This window comes from Muntiacus reevesi, chromosome 3 (assembly GCF_963930625.1).
Source record: "Muntiacus reevesi chromosome 3, mMunRee1.1, whole genome shotgun sequence".
NCBI classification, from domain to species: Eukaryota; Metazoa; Chordata; class Mammalia; order Artiodactyla; family Cervidae; genus Muntiacus; species Muntiacus reevesi.
The window spans coordinates 34,283,622-34,308,571 of NC_089251.1; the positions used below are offsets into that span (position 1 = coordinate 34,283,622).

The window sequence follows — 24,950 nt, forward strand, 5'->3', positions numbered from 1 at the left end:
TAAGCAAAATTTTAGTGTCTTAAAATTGGAAGTGAAAAAAAAAAAAAAAAAAAAAAAATTGGAAGTGAAAGTGAAAGTCGCTCAGTCAGGTCTGACTCTTTGGACCCCCATGGACTTCTCCATGGAATTCTGCAGGCCGGCATACTGGGGTGGGTAGCCTATCCCTTCTCCAGGGGATCTTCCCCACCCAGGAATGGAACTGGGGTCTTATGCGTTGCCGGCAGAGTCTTTACCAACTGAGCTATCAGGGAAAGACCTTTGCTAAAACAGGAGTGGCAGAGTAGAGGGATGTTATAGGCTGCATTTCATTCCCCACACCACCCTCCACCCCCAGCCCCCTAATTCATGCACTGAAGTCCTAACCTTAAGTATTTCAGAACGGGACTGTATTTGGAGACAGGGTCTTTAAAGAGGTAATTAACTTAAAATGCCATTAGAGTGAGCCCTAATCCAGTATGACTGCTGTCCTCATCAGAAGAGATGAGGATTCAGAGGGAACACCATGTGAAGACGTAGGCTGAAAATGGCCATCTACAATCAAGAAGAGAAGATTCAGAGGAAACCTGACCTGCCAACACCTTGATGTTGGACTTTTAGCTTCCAGAACTGTGAGAAAAGTAATTCAGTTGTTTAAGAAAAAAGAAAGAGAGAGAATTGACTTTGCTTTCTAATTCTCTCTTACTGAATCTCTTTAAAAATTTTTATTTAAAAAAAATTATTTCCAGGTTTTGGCATCGCCCCCCCCCAGTATTTTTAAATAAAAATGAATTTAACCCTAAAAACTAAGTAAAATTAATAACAGGGGAAAAGTTATCTATGGAGTCCAAAATGTCATTTGACATTAAATATCACTAACTTGTTTGCTTAATGTTAATTCAGTCAGTAAAAGTTCATTGAGGGTTCACCATTACAAGGCACATTAGATATTTATTTCATATAAGTTTAAAACAATCCTGTGTCAGAAATAAGTATTTCAGTTTTATGCATAAAAAACTGACCCAGGGAGATTAAATGATTTGGGCAATAGCCCATAGCTGACAAGTGGCATGACAGGGTTCTCTATCTAGGTCAGTCTGGTTCAGCGGTCCATGCTCTTTGTACTGTAACACCCCTTCTCAAAGACGGGTCAATAGTACAACTGAATTCAGAGCTAGCATGGGAATATGTTCAGAAAGCTACTGATTCAATTTAAATTTGAGAAAATAAGTCTTGTCATTACTTTCAAAGACATAAATTCTTTTTAATCTGTGCTTTCTAAAACATCAACCATGGTAAACTCCATCATCAAGACTTCTCTCTTTTAATCCTAAACATGAAAAGACAACACAGCCCTGCTCTCCCCCATCCCAACTGCATGTGTCACTTTGGGTTTCGATTTGTTTTAAGAAAAGTTATTTTTATTATCACTGCTAAATATGGGTCTGAGTTGGAAACTTCTGAATCTTAAGCCTTACAATTGTTTTAAAATTTATCATTCCTCCTTTATTATTTCTTAAATTTTATTTAAGATATTTGGATGTTATTTCAGAAGGAGTAAGAATTAGAAGGTACATTGACAAAATATGGGAAGTACATTTAAATACATAATTTCTGAAATTGTGAACAGTAAACAGCATTCCTTTCTTTCTGTTGTTTGAATAACAAATACAATGATTTAAATTTGTCCTACACACATCTAAAAATACCAATATTGAGTATGGCTGCTCAACCTCCAGCCATTTCATCCCAATTCTAGTCAGTAAGAAGGGAGAAGCGGGAAGAAGGTCACGCCCTCTTTCCTTAAAAACACTTTCCTAAAAACATAAATATCACTTCTGCTTATATTTCATTCACCAAAACTTAATTGCATGGCCAGATCTAGCAGCAAGGAAAGCTGAGAAATTTAGTCTTTATTACAACTGAATATCAGCCTAACTAAAAATCTTAAATTATATTAATACTGAAGAAGAGGGAAATGCATTTGAAGGCAACTAGCATTTTCTCTCCCAGGTTCATGCTAGTGAAAAAGATGGCTTAAAACTCTACATTCAGAAAACGAAGATCATGGCATCAAGGTCCATAAAGGAAATCAACCCTGAATATTCTTTGGAAGAACTGATGATGAAGCTGAAACTGAAGCTCCAACCCTTTGCCACCTGATGGAAAGAACCAACTTGTTGAAAAATACCCTGATGCTGGGAAAGATTGAGGGCCGGGGAGAAGGGGACAACAGAGGATGAGATGGTTGGATGGCATCACCAACTCAATGGACATGAGTTTGAACAAACTCTGGGAGATAGTGAAGGACAGGGAAGCCTGGTGTGCTGCAGTCCATGGGGTTTGCAAAGAGTCAGACAAAGACTTTGTGACTGAACAGCAACAGTGAAGCAGTTAGTGATTAGGGACCAACTGTTTGATAATCTGGTTAGCAGTGACTTCCCATATGAGGTTTGTGATCAATTTAAAGTAGATTAAGAGTCATAATAAGGTGGTTCTGACTTTCCTCCAGTCACCTTCAGTTGTTTGTGGGTGGAGAGTTAGATTTTACCAATTTTACCAGGTTTGTGTTGTTGTTTTGGCCCCACCTTGTAGCTTGTGGGATCTTCTTAATAGTTCCCTGACCATGGAGGCAATGCCAAAGAATGTTCAAACTAATGAACAATTGCTCTCGTCTCAGTCCATCAGTCAATTCAGTCGCTCAGTTGTGTCCGACTCTTTGTGACCCCATGGGCTGCATGCAGCACACCAGGCCTCCCTGTCCATCACCAACTCCCAGAGTTTACTCAAACTCATGTCCATTGAGTCCGTGATGCCATCCAACATTCTCATCTTCTGTTGTCGTCCCCTTCTCCTCCCACTTTGAATCTTTCGCAGCATCAGGATCTTTTCCAACGAGTCAGTTCTTTACATCAGGTGGCCAAAGTATTGGAGATTCAGCTTCAGCATCAGTCCTTCCAATGAATATTCAGGATTGATTTCCTTTAGGAGGGACTGGTTGGATCTCCTTGCTGTCCAAAGGACTCTCAAGAGTCTTCTCCAACACCACAGTTCAAAAAGCATCAATTCTTCTGTGCTCAGCTTTCTTTACAGTCCAACTCTCACATCCATACATGACTACTGGAAAAACCATAGCTTTGACTGGACAGACCTTTGTTGGCAAAGTAATGTCTCTGCTTTTTAATATGTTGTCTAGGTTGGTTATAACATTTCTTCCAAGGAGCACACGTCTTTTAATTTCATGCAGTCACCATCTGCAATGATTTTGGAGCCCAAGAAAAGAAAGTCTGTCACTGTTTCCTTATTTCTCCATCTATTTGCCATGAAGTGATGGGACTATATGCCATGATCTTAGTTTTCTGAATGTTGAGTTTTAAGTCAACTTTTTCACTCTCCTCTTCCACTTTCATCAAGAGGCTCTTTAGTTCTTCACTTTCTGCCATACAGGTGGTATCATCTGCATATCTGAGGTTATTGATATTTCACCTAGCGATCTTGATTCCAGCTTGTGCTGCATCCAGTCTGGCATTTTTCATGATGTATTCTGCATATGAGTTAAATAAGCAGGGTGACAATATACAGCCTTGACATACCCCTTTCCCGATTTGGAGCCAGTCTATTGTTCCATACCCAGTTCTAACTGTTGCTTCTTGACTTGCATACAGATTTCTCAGGAGGCAGGTCAGATGGTCTGGTATTCCCATCTCTTTCAGAATTTTCCACAGTTTGTCGTGATCCACACAGTCAAAGGCTTTGGTATAGTCAATAAAGCAGAAGTAGATATTTTTCTGGAACTCTCTTGCTTTTTCGATGATCCGGTGGATACTGGCAATTTGATCTCTTGCTCCTCTGCCTTTCCTAAAGCCAGCTTGAACATCTGGAAGTTCACGGTTCACATATCGTTGAAGCCTAGGTTGGAGAATTTTGAGCCTTACTTTACTAGCATGTGAGATGAGTGCAATTGTGCAGTAGTTAGAGCATTCATTAGCATTGCATTTCTTAGGGATTGGAATGAAAATTGACCTTTTCCAGTCTTGTGGCCACTGCTGAGTTTTCCAAATTTGCTGGCATATTGAGTGCAGCACTTTCACAGCATCATCTTTCAGGATTGGAAAGAGCTCAACTGGAATTCCATCACCTCCACTAGCTTTGTTCATAGTGATGGTTCCTAAGGCCGATTTGACTTCATATTCCAAGATGTCTGGCTCTAGGTGAGTGATCACACCATCATGGTTATCTGGGTCATGAAGATCTTTGTTGTATAGTTCTTCTGTGTATTCTTGCCACCTCTTCTTAATATCTTCTGCTTCTGTTAGGTCCATACCATTTCTGTCCTTTATTGAGCCCATCTTTGCGTGAAATGTTCCCTTGGTATCTCTGATTCTCTTGAAGAGATCTCTAGTCTTTCCCATTCTATTGTTTTCCTCTATTTCTTTACACTAATCACTGAGGAAGGCTTTATCTCTCCTTGCTATTCTTTGGAACTCTGCATTCAAATGGGTGTATCTTTCCTTTTCTCCTTTGCTTTTTGCTTCTCTTCTTTTCACAGCTATTTGTAATGCCTCCTCAGACAACCATTTTGCCTTTTTGCATTTCTTTTTCTTGGGGATGGTCTTGATCACTGTCTCCTGTACAGTGTCACAAAACTCTGTCCATAGTTCTTCAGGCACTCTGTCTAATCCCTTGAATCTCTTTTTCACTTCGACTGTATGATTGGAAGGGATTTGATTTAGGTCATACCTGAATGGTCTAGTGGTTTTCCCTACTTTCTTCAATTTAAGTCTGAATTTGACAATAAGGAGTTCATGGTCTGAGCCACAGCCAGCTCCCGGTCTTGTTTTTGTTGACTGTATAGAGCTTCTCCATCTTTGGCTGCAAAGAATATAATCAATCTGATTTCGGTATCGACCATCTGGTGATGTCCATGTGTAGAGTCTTCTTTTGTGTTGTTGGAAGAGGGTATTTGCTATGACCAGTGCGTTCTCTTGGCAAAACTCTATTAAACTTTGCCCTGCTTCTGTACTCCAAGGCCAAATTTGCCTGTTACTCCAGGTATTTCTTGACTTCCTACTTTTGCATTCCAGTCCTTTGTAATGAAAAGGACGTCTTTTTTTGGGTGTTAGTTCTATAAGGTTGTAGGTCTTCATAGAACCGTTCAACTTCAGCTTCTTCAGCATTACTGGCCGAGGCATAGACTTGGATTGCTGTAATATTGAATGGTTTGCCTTGGAAACAAACAGAGATCGTTCTGTTGTTTTTGAGATTGCATCCAAGTACTGCATTTTGGACTCTTTTGTTGATGCTGATGGCTACTCCATTTCTTCTAAGGGATTCTTGCCCACAGTAGTAGATATAATGGTTATCTGAGTTAAATTCACCCTTTCTGGTCCATTTTAGTTCGCTTATTCCTAAAATGTCAGTGTTCACTCTTGGCATCTCCTGTTTGACCACTTCCAACTTACCTTGATTCATGGACCTAACATTCCAGGTTCCTATGCAATATTGGTCTTTACAGCATCGGACTTCACTTCCTTCACCAGTCACATCCACAGCTAGGTGTTGTTTTTGCTTTGGCTCCGTCTCTTCATTCTTTCTGGAGTTATTTCTCCACTGATCTTCAGTAGCATATTGGGGACCTACTAACCTGGGGAGTTCATCTTTCAGTGTCCTATCTTTTTGCCTTTTCATACTGTTCGTGGGGTTCTCAAGGCAAGAATGCTGAAGTGATTTGCCATTCCCTTCTCCAGTGGACCCATTTTGTCAGAACTTTCCACCATGACCCATCCATCTTGGGTGGCCCTACACGGCATGGCTCAAAGTTTTATTGAGTTAGACAAGGCTGTGGTCCATATGATGAGATTGGTTAGTTTTCTGTGATTGTGGTTTTCGGCCTATCTGCCATCTGATGGAGAAGGATAAGATGCTTATGGAAGCTTCCTGATGGGAGAGACTGACTGAGGGGGAAACTGGTCCTTGTTCTGATGGGAGGGGCTATGCTGAGTAAATCTTTAATCCAGTTTTTTGTTGATGGGGGGATTATGTTCCCACCCTGTTATTAGACCTGAGATCAAACTATGGTGGAAGTAATGAAGATAATGGCGGCCTTCTTCAAAATGTCCCATGCATGCACTGCTATACTCAGTGCTCCCAACCCTGCACCAGGCCACCGCTGACCCACGCCTCCGCCAGAGACTTCTGGACACTCACAGGCAAGTCTGGGTCAGTCTCTTATGGGGTCATTGCTCCTTTCTCCTGGGTCCTGGTGCACACAAGGTTCTGTTTGTGCCCTCCAAGAATCTGTTTCCCCAGTCCTGTGTAAGTTCTGATGGCTCTCCAGTGGGGTTTGGCGACCTCCTCCAAGAGGGCATGCCATACCCAGGTCTACTGCACCCAGAGCCCCTGCCCCTCAGCAGTCCACTGCTGACTGGTACCTTCTCAGGAGACACTCAAACACAGTTCTGTCTGAATCTCTGTGGGGTCTCTGGGTCCTGGTGCATACAAAGTATGTTTGAGCTCTCAGAGCATGTCTGGCAGGTATGGGGTTTGAGTCTAAATGTGATTTCACCCCTACTACTGTCTTGCACTCATCTCACAAGCTAGCAATGTAATGCTCAAAATTCTCTAAGCTAGGCTTCAACATATGTGAACTGAGAACTTCCAGATGTTTAAGCTGGATTTAGTAAAGGCAGAGGAACAAGAGGTCAAATTGCCAACTCCGTTGGATCATAGAAAAAGCAAGAGAGTTCCAGAAAAACATCTTACTTCTGCTTCATTGACTATGATAAAGCCTTTGACTCTGTGGATCACAACAAACTGTGGAAAATTCTTAAAGAGATGGGAATACCAGACCACCTTACTTGTCTCTTGAGAAATCTGTGTGCAGGTCAAGAAGCAACAGTTAGAACCAGACATGGAACAACAGACTGGTTCCAAATTGGGAAAGGAGTACATCATGGCTGTATGTTGTCACCTTGCTTATTTAACTTATATGCAGAGTACATCATTCGAAATACTGGACTGGCTGTGGCACAAGCTGAAATCAAGATTCCAGGGAGAAATATCAATAACCTCAGATATGCATATAACACCACCCTTATGGCAGAAAGCGAAGATGAACCAAAGAGCCTCTTGATGGAAGTGAAAGAGAAGAGTGAAAAAGCTGGCTTAAAACTCATCATTCAAAAAAGTAAAATCATGGCATATGGTCCCATCATTTCATGACAAATAGATGGGGAAATTATGGAAACAGTGACAGACTTTCTTTTCTTGGGCTCCAAAATCACTGCAGATGCTGACTGCAGCCATGAGATTAAAAGATATTTGCTCCTTGGAAGAAAAGCTATGCCAAAACTAGACAGCATATTAAAAAGCAGAGACATTTCTTTACAGACAAAGGTCCGTCTAGTCAAAGCTGTGGTTTTTCCAATAGTCATGTATGGGTGTGAGAGTTAGACTGTAAAGAAAGCTGAGTGCTGAAGAATTGATGCTTCTGAACTGTGGAGATGGAGAAGACTCTTGAGAGTCCTTTGGACAGCAAGGAGATCCAACTAGTCCATCCTAAAGGAAGTCAGTCTGGAATATTCATTGGAAGAACTGATTCTGAAGCTGAATCTCCAATACTTTGGCCATCTGATGCAAAGAACTGACTCGTTGGAAAAGACCCTGATGCTGGGAAAGATTGAAGGCAGGAGGAGAAGGGGACAACAGAGGATGAGAATGTTGTATGGCATCACCGACTTGATGGAAATGAGTTTGAGCAAGCTCCGGGAGTTGATGATGGATAGGGATGCCTAGTGTGCTGCATTCCTTTGGGTTGCAAACAGTTGGTCATGACTGAGAGACTGAACTGAACTGAACTGACCATGGAACTAGGGCCCCCGCAGTAGAATTGTGGAATCCTAACCACTGGCCTGCCAGGGAACTCCCCAGGCTTGTCATTTTACCAAGACTTTGATGAGGGAAAGAGGCAAGGGAGTTGAGGGTTGTAATGAGAGAATTTAGGATAAATTAAGAGGAAAGTGCAACCATCAGGGAGGAGGGATCAGGGCTGGTGAAAAGACTGTAGGATGAATGAATTGATGATCTCGTTGGGTCAAAAGACCGGCTGAATGCTGGGAATTAGAGGGAGTGAGCTGGAAAGATCAGAGTTGGTGGTATAGACTGGCGTGTGGAAACTGAGATTACGAAAGAGGTGCATTTATTGTATGGCAAGGTCTGGGACATGATAGTGGGAGTGAGTGGCTGGTGTGGCATAGAGATCACTGAAAGGGAGGAGGTCGAGGAATTGATATGCTTGGGTATCAGAGGGTCATCTATATAAACCCTACATACTCATTGGGTCTGGTTGTCTGTGCTCAAGCTCTTCCTCCATTGCCCAGCTCTGTACATCAATTTCTTATCAGAAAAGATGTAGATGTTGATAGTTTCTACATCGTAAGGCTGTTGTGAGGACTAAATGAATTAATACACACAGAGCACCTAGAAGACTGCCTGATGTATAATTCGTGCAAAACAAGCTTTTATTTTCATTTATGCCTAACAAATCTGTAACTCTAGCTCAGATCTATCTTCATGAAGACTAGCGCAAGCTCTTTTGTAACAAAAATTCTAGCAATAGCTGTCTATACTTTTTTGCCCTCTCACCTCCCATTCCCTCCTCTATTTTCCACAATGAGTTATTCCCCTACCTCTGTACTAAAAATGCTTTTGAAAAGCCAACAATGATCTTGATCTTGCCAAGTTCACTGATTCTCAGTCTTCATCTTAAAGCATTTGACATGGTTTTGATTATGTCTTGCTCCTGAAATCCTTATAAAAATTTTGGTTTCCAGGGCATCTCATCCTCCAGGGCTTTAATCACTGTTAACCCTTCTTAATCTCCTTCACTGTGTTCTCTTTCCATTCCTGACAGATTGGCACATTTTTGGGCTAAGCTTTTTTCTCTATTTATACTTACACTCTAGATGATCTGAACAGTCCTACAGTTTCAAATGGCATCTGAATACTAATGCATGCAAAATTTCTATCTGTGATTTCCTTGTTTATCTGACTCCCCACTGAACAACTCTATTTGGATATCTAATGGCCATCTCAGCCTTAACTGTCCCAAACAGAAGTCTTGATTTCCACTCCATCCAGATCCACTTCCCCAATTCAGCTTCCCCAATTCACCATTCACTTATTCTCTCAGGCCTTAGAGTCATCCTTCACTCAAGTCTTTTCCTCATCCTTCATAATCAATCCATTTAGCAAGTCCTGTTGGCTCCAACTTCAGGGTATATCTGAATCTGGAGCATTTCTCACCACACAGCCCACCATCCTCATTCTTTGTTGTCTCTTTGCTTTCATTCTTGCCCCTCTACTGTCTCCATGAAACATGCAGGATGCCTTTTAAAATGTAGATCAGTTTATGTCATTCCAGATGATATAAAATGCGGGTTTTACTATGACTCTCTCTACTTGGATTCAGAGTCTCCTATAGCCCTGAGGGCAGTGGGTTTCTTTTTTCTTTTTTTGGTGTGTGTGTGTCTTTCCTGCTGGTCAATAAACTCTGTGTGGCTGAATAGTACCTGACATTTTTTGAATCAGAAGGCACAGATTTGGTGAAATGTTATGGAGACGTTGAAAACTGAACATTTGGTGCGGTATCATGGGACAAATCTTGACCAAAGAAGACTGAATAGACTCTCCCACCTTTACTTTAATACTCCTATGACTGAATAAAGTATTAATGTGTGCAGGATTACAGATTGTAAGTGGATAAGGAAAAATGGAAAGGGTTATCACAATCACGGAATTATAAGTGAACGCTTGTTTCAAACAAGCGTTCAATCATGTTATTTAAATTAAAACAAAAAACAACTTTTTCTTTTTCCTTTTTAAACTTTTTTTTTCATTTATTTTTATTAGTTAGGGGCTAATTACTTTGGGGGATTGGGATGGGGAACACATGTAAATCCATGACTGATTCATGTCAATGTATGGCAAAAACCACTACAATATTTTTCCTTTTTTTATGATAGCAGTCCTGTCATTCTCCTCCACTCACTCGTCTCCAGAACAAATTAGCACTGAGCCCACCCGGCCACCGTCCACGGGTAGGCGGTCCAACGCTCGCTTGCGTCTTGAAGAGCTACTCCCTCTGCTCCCTGCTCTCCCCCCGCCCCACTTCCTCCCTTCAGGCCCCGCCCCGCCCCGGTGCGCCTGCGCACGAGCGAACACGTGGCTGCCGCGGAGCCGGAGCAGCAATGGCGGCGGGTGGCGGCGGTGTTGCCGACCCCCTGTCCCCCGCGGGGGTACCCTGCGCCTTCTCTCCGCAGAGCCAGACCTATTTCGCTTTAGCGTCTACCGATGGTCACCTGCGAGTGTGGGAGACAGCCAACAATCGGCTACACCAGGAGTACGTGCCTTCCGCGCACCTCAGCGGTACCTGCACCTGCCTGGCCTGGGCGCCAGCGAGGCTGCAGGCCAAGGTAAAGTGAGCGGAACGGCGCGGGGCGGGCACTCTCCCAGGCTCGGCCTTATTGCCCCCCGGCCCGGCGGCGCGCGGTCTGGCATCGCGCGTGGCTCTCGGAAGCCCGGGGCGAGGAGGCACCGAGCGCGGTGGCGGCGCGGCGTGGGCCCACGCCGCCATCCCCGTGCGCGGCCTATCCCCAGGGCAGAGAGAACGGGCGCGGCCAGATCCGACGGGCAGTGGTCTTGAGCCCTACCGGCGGGCTGTGTGCAGTCTGGGCCTCTGCGTTGCCGGGGCCGCCATATTCGCCGAGGCCCCAGGCCCCCCAGGGGCGGCTTCCTGCTGCCCGGCCGGCTCTCTTGCTTGCGCTCTTCAGAACTCTCGCTTTTGACAGAGCCTCTCTTTGGGGCAGTACTGTTCTCCGACCCTTACCGAGCTCATCGACTTTGCTTTGGGCAGTTAAAATGGACAAGTATGTTTCCTTGCTTCCGGACACCCCCATCTACCCCCCCCCCCCCAACCGTGGGTGCCGGCTCACCACGTGTTCTCTCACACCTCTAGGATGTGAGACTCTTGAAAGTCCTAACTTTCCCAGCCTGGGTTCCATTCTACGCCGTTTGAACCTTCTTGCTTTTAAAATTTTAACATCTGCATGGCTCGCCCTTAATACATCCCCCTTTCCCCAAGTATGACGTCTACATTAGGACATGGAGGTAAAGTGAAATTGTAGCTTAACTTAACGAACATGAGTCCAAGTGAAGTTTCTCTTAGATGGGGCTACTGCTGAGTTAGGGAAAGCTTTTCACTCTTAGGGACCCATCTCAATTAAGATGCCATTCACTTTTGAGTCACTCGACTACGTCTGCACTAACTCAGATGCACGTGGGTACTGCTCCTATAAGGTAACCAGCCTGAATCAGTGCAGTGTGATTTGAAAATGTCAGTATTGAGCTGCGTGAGGTTTAGCTAACACTCTGTTTCAACCTTAAAAAGTCAGTGTTTAAACACAAATGCACTAAAAAGGGAAAAAAAAAATACACAACTGTTTAGTACAGATCTTAACTCCCTCTGACTATTCCAGGAAACTTTCCTCTAACTTTTTAGGTTGAAAGTCGGGATACATCTAATTTGTTACACTTTGCATGAGTATGTTTAGATATTTTTCAGCTATTAAGCTAGGTTTTTATACTTTCTAGATGAAGTAACTCCTATTGTCTATTAAAGAAGCCTTATCAGTGCACAAAACTAGGACTTAAAAAAATCACAGTTGTCATCAAGATTACAGCACTCTGCATATTTCGCCTTTTCAGATTTCTGTGTTTGTGTTTTAACAGTCTTGTAAAATGATAGTAATTCTAATGGTGATAGGAAATGTGGAGCAGTGGTTAGATGCAAGGACCCAAACTAGACTCCTGGCTTTGAATCCAGGCTTGGCATCATTATATTTGTGCCTCTGGTTCCTCATTTGTAAAACAGGAGTAATAGTGCTCACCTCAAGAGTGGTTGTGAAGGTTAGTATTACTTAATGATGCCTAAAACGTCTAGAGTAGTTCTTGGTGTGTAAGTACTGCAAGTATTAATTGTTGTTACCATCTCTTATTTGCATGGTTAGTCCTGCACAGTAGTTTAAAAACTAACTTTTTGCTTTGTTCAGGAAGAAGAACCAGGTTTTGGAAAATCAAGCAACTTGAAAAACACGAAAAATAGAGCCAGGACTAGAATACAGGTGTCTAGAGCTCAGCTCTTCATTATGAGCAACAAATCGTTAACTATTAGGCTGGCAGACATTTGTCACCCACTTGATTTTCTCTTGCCTTGCAATCGTATGTCTGAGGAATAAAACTTTTACCTAGTCTTAAACTTCCTGTTAAAATCAGTTTGGGATTATTTATAGCACAGTGATATGGTAGAAAAATGGGTTTGGTTTCATACTCATGAACCAAACTTGTTTTGTCACATTGAGCAAGTCAGTTTACTTTTGGAGGCCTCCTTGAAAAAGAGTTGGGCTACATTAAAAAAAGTTCTTACAGGCTTCAGTATCCTTTTACTCGTATGCTTTCACTTTAGCCAGCTGACTCTATGAAATGCCCTAAAGTCACATTTTTAAAAACTTGAGAGTCAGAAGTAAGAAAGTTTAACTGACTTCACCAAAGCCTTAATAACTAGTGAAGTAGTTGCGGGCATTAGAGTTGAGGGCGTTGACTCCTGGTCCACTGCTCTTACTTGAACCTTAGATCTTGAGTCATAGAATTGAGAACTGGGAACAATTGAGAGACATCCAGTGTTCATCATCTTGGGATTGTATTCTCTTGGTAGTATCAATTTCACTTGAAAATTAGGGAGAGAAGTGATTTTCCTGTATTAAACTTGCGTGTGTACTTTGTAAAATTTTAAAGTCAGGTTATTTTTAAAGATAGCAGTTGCTGCAAATCTTCATTTTCTACCTTTGCTCCCAGGTCCTTGGGTTATGATCTTTGCCACTTAAGTTCTAACATGTTTTCGTAAACTTTTATTTTACATTTACATCAGTTTATAGGAGTGTTCTCTGTCTGGTTTAGTAATTGGCAGTTTGCCACCCAAGGACAAAGTTTGGTGACATTACACTTATTAGTGGAGAAAAATGATTTGGTGCTGGGTTTCTTGGGTGACAGGAGTTAAGCAGTGGTTCATAAATTTTTAGAAAAATTAGACTGCTGCTGCTTGTTCTTGGTCACAAAATGGTTATAATTCTTTGCATCTATGTCACAGTAGTCTTTAGGACTTTTTTGCATGTATTATGTAGCTAAGCATTTTATTTCAGTGATGGAGCCTGGAGGAAGAGGACCACAAATGAAGATGAGAAGCATGCAGCGAGACAGGTTGATGGACTGGGTGAATGCTGTTTTTAGAGTCTCAGGTTTATGTGTTTAAACTAAGGCTGAGATGTTAGATGATGTGCCAGAGGCACACATTAAGAGGCTGAGCCACCTGCTATTTCATTGCTCCTTTAAGATCCAAACTCTTCAGTTTTTCCTTCCCTAACTGCTGAAAAGTCTGAAGAAACAGATTAGTTACCACAGTAAATGCATTTATGTTGCTTTGCTGTCACTGAAGTTAAAATGACCCTTCATAGCTTAGTGCTTATTGAATGAAGCACATGGCATTTCAGGCTTTGGACAGGGCAGGCACGGTAGCATTAAGCATGTTTCTGGGAAAGACTTGAGCAACCCCAGTCCTAACCCTTAGAGAAGAAGCACAATCCACTTGTGTTACGGTATAATGCTCTGTCTTAAGGTCTGTCCAGTGTTTAAACTTAAAAAGAGTAAGGTTTGCGTATTAGATCTTATTGGCAGAAACAAAAATTCCTCTGTATTAGGATTTACTTTTGATGTACATACTGTATGTAATTACATGTAAAATGCACACATTTTGTTCATTGTTACTCATGAAACTTTAGCGTTTGCCAGAGTAAGGGACAGCTAAAATAGGCCAAGAAATGGTGGCATAGGAGACCAATTGCAGAATGAAACTTGAAACTTGGCCATGATTTTCAGTTACTAGAGGTCAGTATTTCTCAAAAATAGGTTTCGAACCATTAGTGCATTGTGAAATAGATCTAGTGGATTGTGATAGTATTACAGAAATGGTATAGACAATATAGAGTATATTTTGCATAGTAAAGTTTAAGTTTTTTGGTGAAACTTGTTTCAGCTGTATACTCCCATGTTTTTATGAGTGTGTATGTGTGTAAACTCTTCTTACTCTGGTATCTCAGCCTAAAAAGTCAGTACTTAATTGATCAGAATCAGACTTCTCATCACCTGGTTGTACTTTTTCTCTCTGTCTTCACATCTGTACTGTGCCTTGCTTTTATGAATCACGCACGTGCAGATTCTCACTCAGCCTTCCGATTGCCTTCTAGATCAAACACTGCTTTCTTGAGACTGCTCTTGGCATTTATTGCTTACCTCAGCCAGCCCTTCACATTGGCAAAGGCTCTGAAGTCTAAGTAATAGACCCAATCCTTTTGGTTTCCATTCCTGGTACCTTCTGGAGCTCAGATTTTCTTCTCTCTCTCTCTCTCTCTCTCTCTTTTTTCTTTTCCTCTTTGTGTGGCTTGTTGGGTGGTTAGTTCCTGACCAGGGATTGAACTGGAGCCCAGCAGTGAAAGTGCGAGAGTCCTCCCCACTGAACCACCAGGAAATTCCCTGAAACTCAGATTCTCTGATCACACATAGATGAACTAAATTTTTAGCCTACCTTTTCCATTACTTTATATATTTACACATGTCATTAGCATGCCCATGACATGAAACAAAGCAAATGACTATGACATTAAAGAAGAAATAAAGGCAATTCAGATATACTGTGTCTGTAATGCAAAGCAGAGTATGACTTGAGTCTTAAGAGAAAGAAGAGGTTTTTGTGGTGAGAACATATTTGAGGTCGACCCTGAAGCATGCGTCAATTTTTTCTTTTTAAACCAAATTGAAAATTGGGATGGGTAGAAAAAGTTCTCTCCAAAAGGAGGGACACGCAGATGGGAAAGTGTATTCGTGACTCTGGTGGCTCAGATGGTAAAGAATCTGCCTGCAGTGCAGCAGATCCGGGTTAGATCCCTGGGTCGAGAAGATCCCCTGGAGAAGGGAATGGCAACCCACTCCAGTATTTTTGCCTGGATAACTCCATGGACAGAGGAGCCTGACAGACTACAGTCCATGGGTTTGCAAAGAGTCGGACACAGCTGAGCAACTAACTAACACACATTCTTGACTAGGGAGTGTAATGTAAAGATGGAATTGGAAATGATACTAAAAAGGTGGGCTGGAGGCAAATTGTGGATGCTTTTGAATGCCAAACAGTTGGTTTTTTAATTTACTCTTCTCTGGGGAGTCATTGAAAATTTTGATCACAGAAATAACAGGTTCTAATAGAAAAACGTCAACAGGAGTCTGTCGTAATCTGTAATCATTAGTACCACTAAACTCTTGATTTCAGAAATACTTAGTAATGGGGTTAAAATATTAGGTTTCACTAAAATGCACATTGGTTATATAAACTTATCTGATTGCATGTATTACTTGTTTGGACATATGCATCCTATTGAATGAGAAGTTTTAAAAAAGATCACCCAACTTGGAGAAAATGTATGTGAGTTGTTAGTTGTTTGAGGTTAACTGATTGGATTATTATTTAGGTTTAGACCAATGATGCTCAAAATTGGGCATAATTTCTGTAATATTCCTACGATTAGCCTCTGCTTGTTTCTCCCCAAAATAGAGATTTTGCTGATAGGGAAATGAGGGCTTTGAATATGTTAATATTTAATTTATAAAATTTCTTTGTGCTTTAAAAAAAATAATTTTATGTATTTATTTTTGGCTGTGCTGGGCCTTTGTTGCTGCTCAGGCTTTTCTCTGGTTGTGGTGCATGGGCTTCTCATTGTGGTGACTTCTCTTGTTGTGGAGCACAGGCTCTAGGGCCTGCACGCTTCAGTAGTCGGGGCTCTGGGGCTCTGGGGCTCTGGGGCTCTGGGGCTCTGGGGCTCTGGAGCTCTGGAGCACAGGCTCAGTACTTGTGGCCCACAGGCTTTAGTTGCACTGTGGCATGTGAGATCTTCCTGGGCCAGGGATTGAACCCGTGTCTCCTGCGTTGGTAGGTGGGTTCTTTACCACTGAGCCGCAAGGGAAGCCCTCTGTGTGTTTTTTAATGCAGATGCATATAGACAGAAAAACATACACATATTTGGATCAGCCCATGTTCCACACATTAGAAACCTCAGTGTAGGTAATTTTAATTTGATTTGGGGAAAACCAAGAATAGAAGAAGTACTTTCTAGACTCTTTCAGAGAAGAGTTTTCTGATGAGGTAGTATTAGGTTGGTACACTTTCCCCTGCTTCCCTTGCCTGAAATTGGTATCTGTGTTCATAACCTTATGCAGAAGCCACATTTGCCCTCTGGAATCATTCAGCGGTGGCTTTAGAAATTCATGTAACTGAAGGTGGAACCTGATTGATTCTTGATTAAGTTCAGTGTTCAGTCAAATTAAATGTTACTTGATGAGACCATCAGACTTAGACTTTGACTCTTAATTGTAACTTCCCTTTTGGGTTTATTAATGTAAATACATTTCTCAAGACTTGTAAAATGTGCATTTTTTCCTTATTTAAAGATATCTTATTTTTTGTTTACTCTTTCAATTTTTTGTTGACTTAGTATGTCCAATGAATCAAATTCTTCAAATGTAACATCTCTATAGGATAACTAAGAGGAAAAAAAGAGGAAAATGCCTTATAAATCTACTCCTTGATAGTCTATGCACTGGTAACATCAGTTTTCATTGGTGGTTTTTTGGGTTGGGCAGATTATATGTATTGTGAACTGCTTTTTATGTGCTGTAGAGCAAAGATCTTGCAGTATTGAGGAAAAAAGTTCTCTTTTTTATATGGTATTGGTCTCTTTTACATGAAAAGAATGGATTTCTCAGAATTTCTTTATGTTAAAACATAGGCTACAAGCTTTAATTAAAAAAAATTATAAATCTATGGAAGAAAAGTTCCAAAATTATAAATATTGTTCAGCATTATAAACTCTGAAGTAATACTCTGAAGTTGTACTCACTGATTGTCTTCTTGATGGACAGATAGGAGCCGTTAGTTTCATTTTTTGAAGTAAGTTGAAGGCTTGGCCCATTTGACAACTAGTCAAGAGCAGCATGGAACTTGCAGATTGACCCTTAGTCAAGTCACTGGAGCGACCTCTCTGGTGTGTGCTTTGCGCTCCTCTGAGAGTTCAACTATTTTTTGACTCAAATTGAAGTAATTGTATGTATGTTTGTAAATATAAAAACATTTGAATCCCATTTCCCGAAAATGAAGCCACACGGCAAGGAAAGATTTTGTGGGTAAAGGGGAAAGAAAGTATTGGCTGCTTGTATATGGATCTGTAATCTCTTTGCTTCAGAGTGGAGACTTCACTTGGACTTGTTGGGAATGGTTGGTTTCTGAGAAGTGGAAAACAGGCTGCTTGAAACCCTTAGATCCCTACCAAGAGCGTTCTAAGTTATCCTGTTTGCCTTCCTTTCAGAGAAGTAGGAGACAGGGACAGGTATTAGAAGTTCTTCTGGTGGAGTGATTATTTTCTAACTAGTGAGAAAGAAATCATCTGGGAGCAAATCCCATCTCCACTTTAAAAAAACAGGCACATTTCATTTGTGGGCTCGAGGGCATTTGCATTTATGCATTAATGATGGTTCAGTGTTTGAAATAATAAAATAAAAATTTGTCTTTTTTTTCTTTCCCCCAGGAAGGTCCACAGAGGAAAAAAAGGAAATCAGAAGCTATAGGAACCAGTAACCAGGCCGACTTGTTGGCTCTTGGTACAGCAGTTGGTAGTATTTTATTATACAGTACAGTAAAAGGAGAATTACACAGTAAATTGATAGTAAGTACATCTCTCTGTGTGTGTGTTTTATATAAAAGAGATGTTGGGAGACTGATTATGAAAAACAAAGCGGTGCAGGATATGCTATAGGATCTGTAGTGTAGGGGCATTTTCCTGCTCCTTCCATATTTAAAATTTTGAACGGTAATATTTGATAATTGCTGTGATAGGTAACCTCGTTGTTGTTATAGGTCAGAATATGAAGAGTGTGAAGAACTGTTTCGTAGCCTAAAATAAGAAAGGATAGTAAGAATTCTGGTTATCACAGACAGTAGCTGAAGGAAGGAGCACACCACCTCCAGGGCTTGGGAACGAGGGAAGCTGTGAGACCTTTGAGAAGCAGATGTTGCTCTCTGTGCTGCTGATGTCTGTCGAGGGAGATTGGCCCTGTGGACTTGAGGTCCAGACTTTCTGGGAGCAGGGAGTGGGCACTAGCTGGCTGCTGGTGTCTTTGAAAGGAGCTGATGAGACTGGTTCTCCACGTGTGGAAAAAACTGCATCTTAAGTTCAGCTGTTGCTGAGAGGATTGCTCCTGCTGGGTTGATGAAACGCTGGGGTGATGCAAACTGGGAGACAGGAAGGAAATAGGTCCTTTGGTCTGGAGCCCACTAATGATCCCACTGGCAAAGCAGAAATGGGGTTTGTAGAGCCTCAGCCCAGCATCCAGAGCAGAGGACATGTGGGCTTGGTGCTGCAAGACAGTAACTTAATTGGCACTATTTGTTTCAGACAATTATCTATTACAGTATGTTTTTGATGTTCACTTAATTCCTATCTGCATATAGGAATGCTTTCTGTATGTATAAATAAAAGACTGTTTTCTCTTTTAAGTAACATCTATCCATAGGTAATTTGGAATACCTGAAGTTAGAAAGGGAAAAAAATTATACCTAAATTTAAAAAAAGTTAGTTTATTTAAATTGAAGGCTAATTATTTACAGTATTGTAGTGGTTTTTCCATACATTGACATGAATCAGCCATGGGTGTTCATGTGTCCCCATCCTCCATCCCCCCACCTACACTTGAGATCCTCTGTTGATAGTTTTAGTCAGTCACTTTTGTATCCTGACACTTCCCATTATATTACAGCTTGAGTAAATTTTATATTTGTTCAGACCTAGTTGCCTAAAGTCATATAAATTGGATAGTCCCTTGGTGGTATTACTGTTACTGACCATTGAGGTAGTTTCTGATTTTTTTGTTATAAAACTTTTTTTTCTTACATGGGTTCCCACAATTACTAACCTGTAACTAATGAGTCCAAGGTGTGTGTTAGGTGTTTTTATACATAGTATAAATTTTTTCTGAAAGTTTTCCTAATTTGTTCTTAATCTCAACGGTGGCAGGGTACCTGTGTTTCAGCAGTGTTTTTGTCGTCATTGATTATTCTATTAAAACAACAATGAGACTAACCAAAAACCCAAGCTTATTTAATAGGTGAAAATTTTTATTTGATTTTTAAATCTGCATTTAAAAATATATCACTTGTTTTTATATTAAATACTATAAAAATAATATACAACTGAAAAAAAGCTTTGAGAAGTATATGTAGAGGGACACTCACTTCATTCCTCCTTGCTCTGCAAGTTGAGTGTGGGCCTCATGTTTGCTCTTACCCCACTATAGTTTGGATCCCATCTTTTGATTTGGTCAGTCTTCTGTGGTCAGCAGGGACTTAGCATCAGGTGCATGGTGATATTGTTTCAGTCAGTTACAGTGATACTGATGGAGGCTTGGACTCCTTCTTAGGTCATTTTGATACCTCGCAGGATTATATATAAATCTTTGACAAGGAGTGGGTTTATTAGAAATAATTGGTATTGAGTCAGTGTTTGCTGAATGAGTAAATGAATGAATAAGTGGACAGTTGCTAGCCCTCTAGCAACTTGTGATAGTGTCGTTTTCACTGTAGCCTTACCAGGATGGATGTTACCATGGTAAAAAATTGTTAGATGAACAGACTGAAACTGTTGCTTTGTTTTGCTTTGTATCTCTTGGATTACTTACTGAAATTTTAAGAAAATTTCTTACTGAGTTCTTTCTATGGAATTTATCCGTTCATATCCTTTGTTCAGTTTTTTTGTGTGTGGTTATAAAGTAGGGCTTTGAGTAGGGAACTGTAGGAAGGAAGGGAAGTAATTGAATTTAATGTTTATAATTATTTTTCTTTTTTGGTGGGAGCAATCTGTTTGATAGTAGTGAGTTTACCTTTTTGCTTAGCTTAGACATGTATACAGTCGCGACTCATTGTATGTATATTTAATTAATGTGAATTTAGGTGGAAAGAGTGAAGAAGCAGTAATTGCTCAGAGGTTAGGTTTTATCCTAAGATTTAACAACTTACTCTGCTGAATGAGCTTGTTCTGGAATATGTGTTAGTTGGGAGACTTGAATTTGTCTTTCCTCAACTGATGTCTCCATTTCTATGCGGTGCCTCTAAGTAAGCAAGCATTTTGCTATGCTAAATATATTTAAAATTACATCTGTATGGTATGAGCTATGACACATGGAAACATTCAGTGTTTCCCTGAAGAAACAATGATTTTTAAAATTGAGAGAGTGTTTGGTACTTTTTTTGCAAAGGGATTTTCAAGGATAGTTTTAACTAGAAGTGAATTTTACCTTAAGTGTTGACTTTAGCCCTTTAAGATTTGACTTTACTAGTACACTCAAGTGTCCCAGACTGTTGCCACTATACATGAAGTATTTTATCATGCTTAGTGCTGCCATTCCTATCAAAAGCAGCAGGCATTTAGGACTAATACTTTGACTTATGATGTATGTTTTTCCAGCAGAGGAGAAGAGAAAGTTAATATTTGATAGTTATAGCAGATTTATCTCATTTTTAATGTTGGAAATGGATAGACTCATTTTAATTAGGTTAATGGGTAGGCTTTTTTATTAGGTTAAGGCCTAACATTTTAGTTAAGTGTTTAGTAATGAATCTAGCTTGCATATTATACATTATACCAGATGAGCTTTTTTTTTTTCTCTTTTAAATTTTTTTAAAAAAAATCTGCAGAGTGGTGGACATGACAACAGAGTCAATTGCATACAGTGGCATCAAGACAATGGCTGTTTGTATAGTTGTTCAGATGATAAACATATTGTGGAATGGAACACACAGACATGCAAAGTAAAGTGGTGAGTAACATTGATACTTTTGGGATAGCTCGATGAGTATTTGGGAATGCATTAGTGTTTTGACAAATAATGGCTGTGTTCTTGATATAAGTAAAGTTGGATATTGGATACAATGGGGAATGTAGACACTGGTAAGGTTATAGACTGTTCTCAAGGAATTTTTAATCAAATTGGACATAGAGGATTTTAATACATAAAAGTTTATTTTAATACATAAAAGGTTTTATGTATTAAATACATAAAAACTACATAATACATAAAAGAGGATTTTAATACGTAAATAACAGTACAGGAGTAAAATAACTGCATAAGAGATGCCATAAGGTAGCATGTAATTTGGAGAAGGCAGTGTCACTCCACTCCAGTACTCTTGCCTGGAAAATCCCATGGAGGGAGGAGCCTGGTAGGCTGCAGTCCGTGGGGTCACTAAGAGATGGACACGACTGAGCGACTTCACTTTAATTTTTCACTTTTCATGCATTGGGGAAGGAAATGGCAACCCACTCCAGTGTTCTTGCCTGGAGAATCCCAGGGATGGGGGAGCCTGGTTGGCTGCCGTCTATGGGGTCACACAGAGTCAGACACGACTGAAGTGACTTAGCAGGAGCAGCATGTAATTACTGGTTAGATGAGTAGGGTGGTGTTGGGAAGGCCTGGTGGAAGAGAAGAATTTCAGCTGGTCTTCTTAAGAGAGGTAAGATGGATAGAAGAGGGCAGGAGAATCTTTTTGAGGGTGGGGAAAGGAATGTGCATGGGGATATGGCAGGAGCAAAGGCTAGGAGAAAAAGTAAAAGATTTACTTGGAATGGAGTAGAGGAATTTAAGAGGAGGGCCATGCTGGGGAATAATGGCTGGTAGAGGACATGAGACAAAGTACCTGTGTAAGAGTCTGGCCGTAAATTTTTGATAAAAATCTCAATCTTCTAGTCTAAGCACCTAATCCTGTGAGTGACTATAGTAGATGCTTAGTGAATGTGGACTGTTGAATGTAGTTGAACTTAGGCAGATGAGGATCTTAAGGAGGATAATGATACTCATGGTCTTACAACTAATAAGTGGCAGGGGAGTTCTAATCCTGCTCTCTTGAATTCTGGCAGTGTTTTTCTGCTGTACTGAAACTACTTTTTTAGAGTTTTAGATTGTTTGGTAACCCAAACAATTGTTTAGAGTAACCCAAATAATGTTTTAGGAAGAAAATCTGCTAGGATGGTGTAAAATGTGTGGGAAGGAGCTAGTTCAGAAGCGACAAGCTAGTTCAGAGGCAGAGAAGCTAGACCCAGCAGAAGGGGTGGTGAGAGAGGCTTAGAATTTTACAGAAGGTTTGGGGCTGGTGGTGCGGAGTGAGTCATCTGCCTAGAGGTTCAGCCAGTGCGTTTCATTAACCACACTCATGGTCGTGAAGAGACACCTGTGGAGATTCTTGCCCACTAGGTCAGGGTGGGGCCCGTGCAACTATACTTTTAAATGCCGTCTAGATGAGAGTTCACCCAGCCAGCCCTTCCAGGAGTGACTGATAATGTTCAAGGCGCTGGCCAACATGTTACACACAGTGTTGTTTCTGTAACACTGCAAGGCAGCCTCTGTCCCTTTTTTGCACTTAAGAGAGAGGTCGAATCAGAGTCTGAACTTACACCCAACTATGCGCTCTCATACAATATTGTGTTTCCGGTTTCATTCTTGGCATTCTAAGGCTATAGTTAATTGATTTTATTTTCCATTTTAGGAGGATGAAGATTTAGCTCTTAGTCCCTATCTTTTTCCAGCCCCATTTCCCCAGTATTGTAATGTCACACTTTGATTAAACAGTATTCATTGTTCACATTAAACCTACCTAAATACTGTCATAGATGAGACTTGGACTGTACTGTTTATATTACATTTGGGCACAAGATTTTGGGGTGTGTTATTGCTTCATTTGCTTAATTTTGTATATACTTGTCATTAGTTCAGTCTCATTCCTGCAGTAGTGTAAATCTCATTTTTTTCAGATACATCAGTTGATGAATCAGTTATTTAATCTTTGTAGACTTTCATTTATTTCTTGGAGGACTTCTCTGCTTTATTCTAGTGATTATCCTGGGATTTCCTTTCATCATCTTAAAAAGTCTCTTGTCAGATGGAACCTGTGTTTCCTAGATCCCATTCTTCTCTTCGTTGGTTTATTTCTTCTTTTTGGTGACACAAATTGGTAGCTTCCTGGAAGACAAGCAGACTCTCAGTACATTTACCATGCATGCCTTCCAGTGTCTTTATTCTGTCCTCACAGTTGATGATTAATTTGAAGATACAGACTTTGGGTTGGAAATAATTTCCCCCAGATTTTGAAGCATTGATTCATTTTTTTGGGGGGGGGGCTTTCATTGTTAATTATTTTTATACACTGAAATATTCTGTGTTTTGTTTGTTTTTGTTTTTGTTTTTTTTAGTCAGTGCATTATGTTGGCCCTTGAGGGACCATTTTTCCTGGGAATTCATGTTCTTAATTCTTCCTGTACTACAGATTTGATAATTTAATTCCCGCTTTCTCCTTTCTCTTATACGGCATACTGTTATTTAGATATTATATCTCCTGAACTAATCCTTTAAATTTCTTACTGTATTCTCATTTTAACTTTTGTCTTTTCCTTCAGTTACCTGGGAAATTGCTTCAATTTCACCTTCTAAGTGTTGTATTGGATTTTTAAGTTCCTCAAACTAAATTATTAACTTCTGGGAGCTATTTTATGTTCTTTGAATATTTCTTTTTCATTCTGTCATGTTTCTTTCATGCCTATAATATTTTCTAATTCTCTGAAGTAGTGCAGGATTTAAGTTTTTTTTACTTGTCATCTCCCCCTTGAGGATGTGTTTTGATTTTTGTTTGATTTTGGTTTCTTTCATGTTAAAGACATTCTTCACATGACTGGAGGTCCTTGACTGCCTGTTGTTTTTTGAAAATGAAACATTAAAAAGCTGATTGGAAAGCCTGTGTGGGTGTGTGGCTCAGTTGCTGGGCTCATTTGTAGAGTGGTTGGGAGGCCTTCAGAGTTAGTATTGTAGGTCACTCCTCTGGAACCAGTCACATTTCTTATTGCTTTTCCATCTTTAAAGTGCACATTATGCTACTTGTGTCTACAGGTCTGATTGAGTGGGTCTAGGTTGGAGCTTTGGAATTTACACAAGTTCCCAGGTACTGCTGATGAAGGGAGGTTAGTTAGGTTGCAAGGCTCTTAATGGGCTTTGGTGGTGGTAGCTTTATGCTGGCGTTTTCAGTGCTCAGTGGTGAAGTAGATTTAGAAAGCTTGTCAGGATGGTGATCATGTCTTTTTTTTCTTTAAAATCTCTCATTACAGTGACCAGATAGTAGATAAGGAATATAGGTGAGTACTGAAGCTGTGGGATTTGGTGAAAAATTGTCAAGAATGTTTGGTACCAACAAGGGTAAAGGAAAAGTTCTTGCTCATTATTGCAGCATTCCCTTGATTATTGGTGAGGTTGAGTTTTTCACGTTTATTCACAAGTTGCTTTGCACAGACTTCTCATTGTGGTGGCTTCTATTGTTGCTGAGCATGGGCTGTAGGGCTCTTGGACTCATTGCTTCAAGGCCTGTATCTTCCCAGACCAGAGATTGAACCCATGTCCCTGCCTTGGGAGGTGTGTTCTTAACCACTGGACCACCAAGGAAGCCGTTGTTTGTCTATTTTTATTTTGAGTTTTTTTTTTTTTTTTTTTTTAATCAAAGAGTTCTTTCTTTCTCTGTCTTTCTAAAAATGTTTATTTGGCTACACCGGTCTTGGTTGCAGTATGTGGGATCTAGTTCCCTGATCAGGGATTGAACCCAGGCCCCCCACATTGGGAGCATGAAATCTTAGCTACTGGACTACCAGGGAAGTCCCTAGGAGTTCTTTCTTGAATATAGAGAAATATTTGTGTATTCTGAGTATTAATTCTTTTTAAAAATTTTAAATTTATTT

The 24,950-nt window shown here is 40.5% G+C and overlaps 1 protein-coding gene across 1 annotated transcript in view; it reads left to right on the forward strand.

The window, feature by feature from the left end:
- The first annotated feature begins 10,192 nt into the window (after positions 1–10,192).
- Positions 10,193–24,950, forward strand: part of WDR43 (WD repeat domain 43) — a 36,156-nt gene continuing 21,398 nt past the window's right edge. Inside the window, exons 1-3 of the mRNA XM_065928929.1 lie at positions 10,193–10,448; positions 17,715–17,852; positions 20,876–20,997. Coding sequence (XP_065785001.1) covers positions 10,224–10,448; positions 17,715–17,852; positions 20,876–20,997 — 485 coding nt within the window. The 5' untranslated portion in view covers positions 10,193–10,223. The remainder of the gene's footprint in view (positions 10,449–17,714; positions 17,853–20,875; positions 20,998–24,950) is intronic.